The sequence below is a fragment of the Odocoileus virginianus genome, unplaced genomic scaffold (assembly GCF_023699985.2).
Source record: "Odocoileus virginianus isolate 20LAN1187 ecotype Illinois unplaced genomic scaffold, Ovbor_1.2 Unplaced_Contig_27, whole genome shotgun sequence".
NCBI lineage: Eukaryota > Metazoa > Chordata > Mammalia > Artiodactyla > Cervidae > Odocoileus > Odocoileus virginianus.
The window spans coordinates 710,456-721,443 of NW_027224344.1; the positions used below are offsets into that span (position 1 = coordinate 710,456).

Consider the following 10,988-nt stretch of genomic DNA (forward strand, 5'->3'; position numbering starts at 1 on the left):
GTGGGAGGGATCCTTATTTAGTGCCCATTCCCCCTCCCTCCAGCCCTAGCCACCTCCCAACTCCCCATGGGGCCTGCCTGCTGGCCTGCAACCCCCGGAGGAACCACAGCAACTCCGCCCAGCCCCCCACCCAACTCAGCCCTGGCAGGAAGCCTGAGGGTCATTTTCTGTGGCTCCTCCAAATGCCAGCGGAGCTATTAGGGGAGGCTGGGCGGACTAGCCCAGGGCCACACGCAGATGAAAGATCCTGTGGGGATGTAAGTGTTGGCTGGAAACCAGGACACAGGCTTTTATTTGGGCTGTATTGCTTCCCAAGGAGTCATCTGGCCACCAGTAAGTTTCAGGGCCGCCTGAGGGCCTCTGACTGAAAGGAAGCCCTGCCCTGAGTGGAATGGGCTGCTTCCCGGGAGGTGGGGGCCCTGTCAGGAAAGCAGAGTCCGAAACACAGGGGAGCGCTTAGGTTTACCGTGTACAGGCTGTCTACATTGAGCGCTGCACATCCATTAAGAGACGGCACCTCGAAGCCCCGGGTGTGGTCACGGGATGAAAGCACATCGTTTCTAGCCCCTAATTCCCAGACACAGGTGAACACGTAAGAGACGGTGAGGTTTATTTATTTAGCCCTTTATTTACGGCCCATGAGTTCTTTTGTGTCCCTTCTGGTCCGATGTTTGGGCAGGGATGCCAGTTCCCGCTCTTCTGACGCCCTCCATCCCAGATGACGGATAGGACAGTCCGCCGCCCCTGTGAGAGGCCTGTCCCCACACTCAGATGGGACTCCCCTGGGCAGCCAGGAGACACACCAGGCTTGGAGAAAAGACCTCTGAGCCTTGGCGTCCAACGCAGGACACGCCCCTACTCATTGACCTCTTCCTCGTCATCCTCAAAAGCTTCCTCGCCCTCCTCGGCCGTGGCGTCCTGGTACTGCTGGTACTCGGACACCAGGTCGTTCATGTTGCTCTCGGCCTCGGTGAACTCCATCTCGTCCATGCCCTCGCCCGTGTACCAGTGCAGGAAGGCCTTGCGCCGGAACATGGCCGTGAACTGCTCCGAGATGCGCTTGAACAGCTCCTGGATGGCCGTGCTGTTGCCGATGAAGGTGGCCGACATCTTCAGGCCGCGGGGCGGGATGTCGCACACGGCCGTCTTCACGTTGTTGGGGATCCACTCCACGAAGTAGCTGCTGTTCTTGTTCTGCACGCCAGCATCTGCTCGTCCACCTCCTTCATGGACATGCGGCCCCGGAAGACGGCGGCCACGGTCAGGTAGCGGCCGTGGCGCGGGTCACAGGCTGCCATCATGTTCTTGGCATCGAACATCTGCTGGGTGAGCTCGGGGACGGTCAGCGCCCGGTACTGCTGGCTGCCGCGGGCAGTGAGCGGGGCGAAGCCGGGCATGAAGAAGTGCAGGCGTGGGAAGGGCACCATGTTCACGGCCAGCTTGCGCAGGTCGGCGTTGAGCTGGCCCGGGAAGCGCAGGCAGGTGGTGACCCCGCTCATGGTGGCCGACACCAGGTGGTTGAGGTCCCCGTAGGTGGGGGTGGTCAGTTTCAGGGTGCGGAAGCAGATGTCATACAGCGCCTCGTTGTCGATGCAGTAGGTCTCGTCCGTGTTCTCCACCAGCTGGTGCACGGACAGGGTGGCGTTGTAGGGCTCCACCACCGTGTCCGACACCTTGGGTGAGGGCACCACGCTGAAGGTGTTCATGATGCGGTCGGGGTACTCCTCGCGGATCTTGCTGATGAGGAGGGTCCCCATCCCAGACCCGGTGCCCCCGCCCAGCGAGTGGGTCAGCTGGAAGCCCTGCAGGCAGTCACAGCTCTCGGCACTCCTTCCGCACCACATCCAGGACCGAGTCCACCAGCTCGGCGCCCTCCGTGTAGTGGCCCTTGGCCCAGTTGTTGCCGGCGCCAGTCTGTCCTGGGGTCAAGCAAGAGAGGGGACGTGATTCAGACAGGGCTACAGGGATTGCCGTGAGGGGCCATCAGTACGGTTAAGACAAGTCATGAAGCGAATAGATAACAGAGTGAGGTGTGGGCCCTAGGCCCCCGGCACTGCTGGACCACAGGAGGGTGGCCAGCCGCTTCAGACAAGGGAAATCTGCCAATTCTAAGATGTACTCACGTTCTGACTTGGTAATTCCATTCTTACTCTTAAAAAGATAATTCTCCCTCAAAGTAAAAGACAAAGGGAACAAAAAGTATAAATTAAGAAATAAACTTCCTTCCCCTATCCTTTGGGCTCTCTTGAATTTTGAACTAGGTACAAATACTTCCTTTTCAAAACAGTAATATGTTCCCTCGTTAATGGGGCCCCTCATTCATCATCATCAGGAACTATATTTTTTCCATTAATTCATTTATCCAAGTGTGAACATCAAATATTGCCAGATTGAGACAAGGTTTGGCATCCATATTATTCCTTATTCTTTGTTTTTACCTATATATCAACAAATACTGAGAAATCTTGTTCACATAAACATGTAAATAGAATTAACTATCTAGCAATTTCGTTCAATTATTTGATCTTCAGAGTTAAATGCCAAAAACTAAATACTGACCTACACCATCAGAAAGTATTTTTAACCACCTTTCAGCCCCAAAGTCAAGTTTCTGGAAAGCAGAATTTGAAACACCTGACTTGCATCAATAACTTTCCTTCTTCAGCAGGAAGATTCCAAAAGGCTTTGCACCAAGATTTACCTGATGTTCTTTCACTGAAAGGCTCTTTATGTGGTCTAGCATACTTCGAAAGGTTGGAAAATTTGAAATCTTCACTCCAACACAATGTTACCAGTATGATTTTTAATGAAATATTTCAAATATATTTTTGTCAATGCCTTAGGCTGCAGATTTAGCTCATTCCGATAATGAAAACTATTGGCGATATAGCCTAATTGGCAAGGCAGCCCTGTTACCAGGTGGATAATCCAGATTGCACCTGTGTGGGTGCTCAGTCGCTCAGTCACGTCCAACTCTTCGCAGCCCCATGGGCTGTAGCCCGCCAGGCTCCTCTGCCCATGGAATTTTCCAGGCAAGAATACTGGAGTGGGTTGCCATTTCTACTCCAGGGAATCTTCCCGACCCAGGGATTGAACCCACGTCTCTTGCATCTCCTGCATTGGCAGGTGGATTCTTTACCACTTGCAGCACCTGGGAAGCCCAGATAACACCTACTTTCTGTCAGAAAAACATGGTTTAGTCTTCAACTCAAATCAATATGTTAATATGCATTTTAAGGGACATTAGAGAAACCATTAAGAACTGAATTCTAGAGCACATTGTAAGGTACACTACAAAAAGCAATAAAAAAGTAAATGATAAAAAAAAGTAAATGATGCACAGACCTATTTAATGACAAGTTAAAAAGATAAGGCACTGCTGTTTCCTGTTCATTGGTAAGAAGGCAGTGTGGAGTGCAGCTGAAAAACCCAGCTGTAGAGGAAGCCAGGAAGGCTCTTTAAGGCAGTATATTTCTTTAGTATGTGGGTATTTCAAATTTGGTTTTGAAAAGAAGAATCATGTATTATAAAAAATGAAAAAAGAGATCCATCAGCCTCTTTATCAAAGTTTCCCCACATATGGAACAAAAGAGACTGTGGTGGTCCCTTGGCTGAAGGATGAGGGGGCAGGGCGTTTGGCTACGTTAGGTGGGCTCAGAAATAAGAGGACCTGAGGGGCCAAGGCATTCCTGGCACTGCGCTGTGCGCACCTCTCCCCCTTACACCAAAGACACTACCCTGATTTCTGTCTACACCTGCTGGTGGCAACAATTCACCACCATCCCACCCCCACCCCCATGCACTGATGGGGAAAACAGAGCTGGGGGTGGTGACACAGCGGGACGGACCATGGAGACCCTCCTAGCACCACAGCAGAAGGCAGGCACTGGGCACTCGGGGGCAGGGCCCACTCAGGACACCCCTGGAATCTACAGTTACCCCCAGGGGCCGGCCTCACACCAGGAAGGAGTCTTAGCTCAAACGTCTTTGGATGTACCACAGCATTTGTCAGTGCTAAGTTCAGTGGTGCAAAGTGCAATTCTGCAAAACAAGAACCACCAAAATGCTGTGATTCTTCAGTAAGTTTAAGAGGTACTGATTATTAGTGATTAAACATCTAAAAATCCATAAGGACGATGACAGCCTCTAGGAAGACTTGGGCAAAGGATGGGGGGTGGACGCAAGTGACAAACACGCAGCGTATTCCTCACTATACTTCCCCACTATAGTGAGCAGATGCACACTAACCTACGGAGATTCAACGCCTCCCATGAAGCTGACGGAGCTCAAGAGCTTGGAAACACAGTGAAGACGGGAGTCTGGGGCAAGGCCCCCCCCCACAGTAGAGCCGCTGGGGGTGCTGGGGGGATGGGCCTCCACGGAGGGCAAGTCGGCAACATGGATCACAGTTGGTCCCATAGGCACAGAAGGCGCAGAATGATGCGTGGACGAGACTCACCAGATGACAGTTGGTAAGAGTGAAGAGAAGAGGGAACCACCTAAATACTGTGAGCAGAGTGACATCACCAAGGCCAGTGAGCCTGGGCTGAGAAGGACAGACTCCGGAGGGCGGCCCAGCCTCCTACAAGGTGCACAGCCCCTCAGACGTGCCTCCCCAGGAGGTGGCTGCATTCTTGCTCACAAACATTGCCTCTCCACAGTGAAACCTGGCTGGGTGCCTTCTTGTATGAGGCTGGAGTACCATCATGTCCTTCCTAGGCCCCGAAGACTCTGCCACCTCCCCCTGAAAGCCAGCACATGGCTGGCCCAGCTTCCCGCCTGGAGCTGGGTTAGAACTGATGTCCCTTCATAGCTGCCCCAAGGACAAGGACTGAAACCACGTGGAAACCAATGACCGGGGGACAGTGGGGACTCAAGGCGACATGTAGCCATGGTCAGTGGAGCCCCTTGGCCTGGACCCTCTGCTGCCTCCAGCTCACACAGTCCCTTGGTCTCCTGGGTGTTTACAGTTATCAGATGTGAAGTTTTCTCTGCCTTCGACCAAGAGGAGGAAGCTGGAGGCTTCTGAAAATATTTTGCCACTGTCTCATAGCAACAGACGTTCCCAGTTAAATATTTGGGGGTCAGGAGTTGAACGCCTTCTGCAATCAGAGTTTGGGACATTAACCAGCGGCTCCAGATTGTAGAAGCAGTGCTGCAGCGATCCCTGAGGCCTCAGAGCCAGCCCCTGGTTCACCTCCAGCTCACACAGGGTGTGGGTTAAGTCTCAGGGCTCCAGGCTCTTTGACTCCCTTCCAGCCCTGAATCTGGGAGAGAAAGTTACATGTACAGAGAAGCCCGAGGTCCGCCTTCCTTTGCTCTGTCCCACAAAACTCTCTCCACTAACAGGCATAGCTGCCATGCAACCAGCAGTTTGTTAAGAAAAAGGTGTGGCTTTCTAAAGCATAAACTCAAATGCAGAGAAGTTTCACTTTTAAAATTATAGTTACTTCAAGTCAGTGTTTTTTTGTATCACTTCAAACTATATCTGAATACAGAATGACACTTTAAAAAAAAATTCACCCACCCTGAAGGCAATGGGGTGAAACTACAGTTTTCACCTACTGTGAATCCACAGGCAACTCAGACTCTTTTATTAAGTGGATAATGACTTAAAAACAATAGTTGAGCCAACAGCACACACAGTAGGTTCAGACATGCGGGGTCCTCTCAATTCTCCATGGCAAACATGTTATTTTCTTAGTTAAAAATAGTGTCAACTGTTAAAAATCACTCTTAAAGCTAGTTTGTATTGGTACAGTCTTCATTCCCCTAATCTGGTAGAATATCTCTTTTAAGGCTGTGAGCACTGCTGTCTGATAACAACTTTCTGCAGTGACATTGGACAGGGCATAGCTAGACGTATTCTAGCTGTGCCCTGTCCAATGTGGTGGCCACCAACCACACTTGGCTACTGAGCACTGGAAATGTGTGGAGTACAACTGAGAAAGTAGACTGATTTTATTTAATTAAATTTAAATAGCCACATGTAGCTAATGGTGACCATGTTGGTGGCAGGATCTAGAAGCACCTTTGCTTGAGAACAATTACCAAAAGTCTAGTTTAGGAAAAGATAAAGAATGTAAATGTCCCCACTTGTGGACTATAAAAGTATTGATAATTTAGATTTTTTTTTTGCCATAATAAAAGGGGCACCAGAGCTTTTTGTCCTGGTCTATTTGAAATATCAAAGGTGACAAAAACCCTTGAATAAATTACTAGAAACTTCATCTGTCCCACTGTTTGTGCAGGTTGCCATGGTGATGGGGAAGCAGATGATACTGAGAGGTCTTTTATTCATGAGCATGTACCTTGCTGAATCACCTTTATAACAGGTCACATGGCCTGAGTCCAATCCAAGGGAATCAATTTATGTACCAATAAGATCTCCCAAGACTCTGCCTTGACTCCCCAAAACCATGACTTGAAGGTGATGGAGGCTGGTCACATTAACCAGTGCCACTTCATTTCACTTTACATAATTTTCTTTAGGAGTTTGCAGAGGAACAGGTGCTTTCATCATGTTCTGGGAGAAGAAAGAGGAAAGGAAGATTTGCCCAAACCTGATAAAACAATTCATATGGTACCTGCTTCTGGAAAGAAAGGAGAACAGCCTATAGACAATGGAACAAGAAACACAGGTATAAACACACTGACGAGCAACATAGGAACCACAGACAAATTATCATTGTCTTTTTATGCTAGTAATTTATGAGAGGGAAAAAGAAGTTAATGTCTAAAATGTTTCAAAATCATGAATTATTACTAGTAAGCATTTCATTTAGAGAATCAAAGTTTACTTTCCTTCAAGAAGCTGCCTTGATGGGGTTGGCGACTGTTGATTTCCATTCTAAGCTTTTCTATGCCATATGATGTTTTTAATCTTGCACACAAATTAGCTGGAAGTTTAGAAAATAAAAGAGGAAGAAGAAAGCAGGAAAGACGGAACCTACCGAAGATGAAGTTGTCAGGCCGGAAGAGCTGCCCAAAAGGCCCAGACCTCACGCTGTCCATGGTGCCCGGCTCCAAGTCCACCAGGGCGGCCCTGGGCACGTACTTCTGAGCTGAAAGAGAACAGAGCCCACCCATGCGAGTCAGTCTCTGGTTCCTGGGACAACACACTTGCCCAGAGCAAGTCCCACCAGCACAGCCGCCTGTGATGTACAAAGCAGGCTTTCTGAGGGTCACAGAGTCTCAGCCCTGGGGGAGGGGAGCCTCAGAAAACACAATCCACCCTGGACATGTCCGGGTGAGGAAGCCAGCCCAGGCACAGGGCACAGGAAGTTCCCGGAAAAGGCAGGATGAGAAGTGAGGTCTCGGGACTTCCTGTCGCCTGAATTTCCCAGCCCTCCTTCGTGCACAGTTCAACTCTTTAGTTCCACAGAAATAACGCATACATGTTGCAGCAAGCGGCCATGCTGCCAGGACACTTTTGCACCTCTCTCCCTCACATGCATGTGAACCCACAAGTAGGTCTGTGCACCTGGTTCAGGTGTGCCCACAGCTGTTTCCTGGGGGACTGTCTCATTTATGGACAAGTGAGCATGTGCTCATGCCAACTGGCAAGAGAGGTTCCTGTGAGGGTGGGGTCACAAGGACTGCACTGGGAACTGTCCTACAAGTCCTGTTCTGCTACTCACACACTCAGGCTGAAGAGAGAATGTCAGTAGGCTGGTCTGAGGGTGGCCAGCAAGTGCCATACATACTGGCCTTTTCTCAGTGCCATCCAGGAATCTCACTGCTTACGCCCTGCTCTTCCAGACCTTTTATCATAGCTGCTTAATGAATAAAACCCCATGGTTTATGTGTCCTGCTCTTCCCAGCTCTCCTGTGGATGACCAGCAGTGACTCTAAGGACAGCATGATTATCTCTAAAGCTGGGGACACAGGTGCATATATTGAGGGGCAGCACCTGTCACTTCCTGATTGTTCTTTCAACATCTTCCTTTTGTGTTTGTTCTGTGAATGTTATGTATCACTTTTACAATAAACATTGTTACAAAAATAAAGTACAGGAGTAACCAGGATACCTATGAAGCTCCCCAGGACAGGGCTGGCACTAAACTAAACTCCTCCAGATAAAGACCCTGCCTGCATGGAGGTCCATCTTCCAGTGGGCTTAGTAAAGTCTTTCTGGAGGTCTGCAAAGGGACAATCTTTTGAGGTATTGTTTTTCAAATTTTTAGCCAAAAACCTTCATTAGGAAATAAATTTTAAACCGGAAAAAAAAAAAAAGAGCCGGACATGCCCCACTAAGCTGATTTCACAGCACTAACAGATCAGATTCAAGAGCTCAGACCAGGAGAGGTCAAGAGCCTGTTTGAAATCAACCGACGGCGGATTTCCCGCCCCAGAGGGAGCGAGGGAGGAGCCGGGCGCCGGGCTACATCCGGGAGGATTTTTCCAGCGCGAACCACCCACGCGCCGGGGGGCCCGCGGGTGGGGGCAGGGGATGGCAGGGGTCCCACAGGGCGGTGCCGTGGTCCCAGAAAGGGATGGACGGGGTGATGGCGGAGTTCAAGGGGGATGGCGGGGTCCGGTGGGGAGGATGGCTGGGTCCGGGGGGATGGCCGGGGTCCTGGGGGAGATGGCGGGGTCCGGGGGGAAAGGCGGGGTATGGGGGGGATGGCGGATCGCGCCACTCACACGAGGACTCGTTGTAGTAGACGTTGATTCTCTCCAGTTGGAGCGCAGAGTCACCCACGTAGCCTCCGGCCGGGTCGATGCCATGTTCGTCGCTGATCACTTCCCAAAACTAGCAAAGGGCGGGGAGGGGGACAGACGGTCAGCCCGGGTCCCCCAGGGCCGGCCCGGCGGGCGGGGCGCGGGGAGCGGCCGCCAGATTCCAGGCGCGCTTGAGCCGCTCCGGGGCCGCGGGGACGGGGAGCGGGGCAGGGTCCCCGTGACGCCCCCTCGGCCGCCCGTGCCCCGCGCGGCCCCGGCCCGAGAGCTTGGCGTGGGGGGGGCGCCCACCCACCTTGGTGCCGATCTGGTTCCCGCACTGGCCAGCCTGGATGTGCACGATCTCCCTCATGGCCGCTCAGCCCTCGCTGCTCTGACGGCGCGGCGACTGCTGCAAGGGCGCTCGGGTCCCCCACCCGGCTCCGGCCGCCCCTCCCAGCCCTCCCCCTGCCGCCCCGGCCAATGGCCGGGCCCGCCCCCCCCCGCCAGGCCGCGCCCCCTCTGCCCAGCCTTCCGGGCGCCCTGCCCACACCCGGCGTCCCCCCGGCACCCGGTCCGCTTGCTCTTCCCTAACTCCCGAGCCAGACCAGGTCCTCCTCTCCCGCCCCCGTACCCCCTCGCCCCTCCGTCCCGCCTCCACTCCGGGCCCCATCCATGGGTGCGCCTCTATCCGCTCGTCCCTGCCTCTGCTCGCCGCGCCCCCCCCCCCCAGGCCTCCCCCCGCCCCGGGCACCCCGCCCCTGCGCGCCCTCGGGCGGTCCTCCCCGGGCCTCCTCCACCCTGCGCGGTCCCAGAGGGAGAACCGACTAGCGAACAGTGGAGGGACGCCCGCCCGGAGGCCGGGCTGGGACAGAGCGGGTTCCTGGGGCGCCCATCCGAGCGGGCGGGCGGGGAAGCGGACAATCTCCCCCCAGTGCCCCCCGGTTCGCTACGCTGCCCGGAGGGAGAACGGAGACTCCCCGCACTTCGGTCTCGTGGATCTGACTAGGGAGGCGCGCCTGCCCGGAGCCGCCGGCGTCGGTCCCGGGACCGCAAGGTCCACGCGCGCCGCGGGTTCAAACCCAGCCGGTGGAAAGGCCGGGGGACTCGGGAGTGGATCTTTTCGGGGTGACTCTGACCCCTGCGCTCCGACTCCGCCGTGGGCACGAGTCCTTACGTCCCCGGCCTACTGCTTCTCGGTTTTGAAATACCCTTCAGTTCTGACAAGTCCGAACCGTTCGTTGTGGAGTCAGGTTACAGTGAACACACGGCTAAACCTGAAAACGCACACACACACACACACACACACACACACACGCCCTGCACAGCCTACACACACACACACACACACACACACACACACACGCCCTGCACCCTACACACACACACACACACACACACACACACACACACACACACACACACGCCCCCAGCCTACTACACACACACACACACACACACACACACGCCCTGCACAGCCTACACACACACACACACACACACACACACACGCCCTGCACAGCCTAGCAGCCTCTCCCTCCCGAGTCTGGAAGGAAAGCTTCCCCCCTCCCCCACGGTTCCCTCACCTTCCCCGCCCCTAAGTCACGGCTTTCCTTCGCCAGCAGAGGTGGGGGATGTGAACGCGGGTGTCCCGCCTGGGCACAGGCGCGAAGCTAGAGGACGGAGGAAGTGTCAGTCTTAGAGAGATCCGGTGACCCCTCTCTCCCCGGGGCCACGGAGCGTCGGGGATTCCCTGCGGAATGATCTCAGCCCTCCCTGGCCTAGGGGACTGTCCTGCTGTGCAAAGCGTGGTTCCCTGTTCCCTCGCTGACAAGGCGGCAAGGCGCAGCGGGACCCCTCCCCTTCGCCATGTTTGTCCACAGCCCCTTCAGCGGAGAGAGGCTTCATTCCTCAGTTGCTGGCATCAGGGTCCTGGGCCTCCACCCTCCCTGCTTAATGGTCCTCGCCCCCAGGGACTTTCACCCCAGCAGCCTGGACCCCTACTGCAGGCTTCTAGGGCTTGCTCTCTGACTGACACCCAGTACCCTCCAGGCCACTCCTGTGGGGAGCCCAGTTGCCCAGGCGGCTAACAGGTATTCTGAGCCACAAATGTCTCTGGTGTGCCAGGCAGGCATGAGTCAGGGTCACTTGTAGGGGGGAGTTAGGCTCTCTGGAGCAGCGGCCCCAGTCCAGATGGCCTTGTGTGGTGAAAAGGAAGGACCACTTTTCTGTGAGTCAGGGTGACTTGGATCTCAACCCTGGCTCTGTTTCCAGTTAGCTGTGTTACCTCAGGTCCTCTGGCCGCATCTGTAAAGGAAAGCTTGTCC

General features: G+C 54.0%; 1 protein-coding gene across 1 annotated transcript; it reads right to left on the reverse strand.

Annotated features, from left to right (window-relative positions):
- Positions 1 to 608: 608 nt before the first annotated feature.
- On the reverse strand, positions 609 to 9,084 carry TUBB6 (tubulin beta 6 class V). Its single transcript, XM_020913710.2, is given in 6 exon segments — positions 609 to 1,199; positions 1,202 to 1,823; positions 1,825 to 1,919; positions 6,954 to 7,064; positions 8,647 to 8,755; positions 8,978 to 9,084. Coding segments are annotated over 6 exon segments (1,338 nt in total). The 5' UTR covers positions 9,035 to 9,084; the 3' UTR covers positions 609 to 855.
- Positions 9,085 to 10,988: the final 1,904 nt, after the last annotated feature.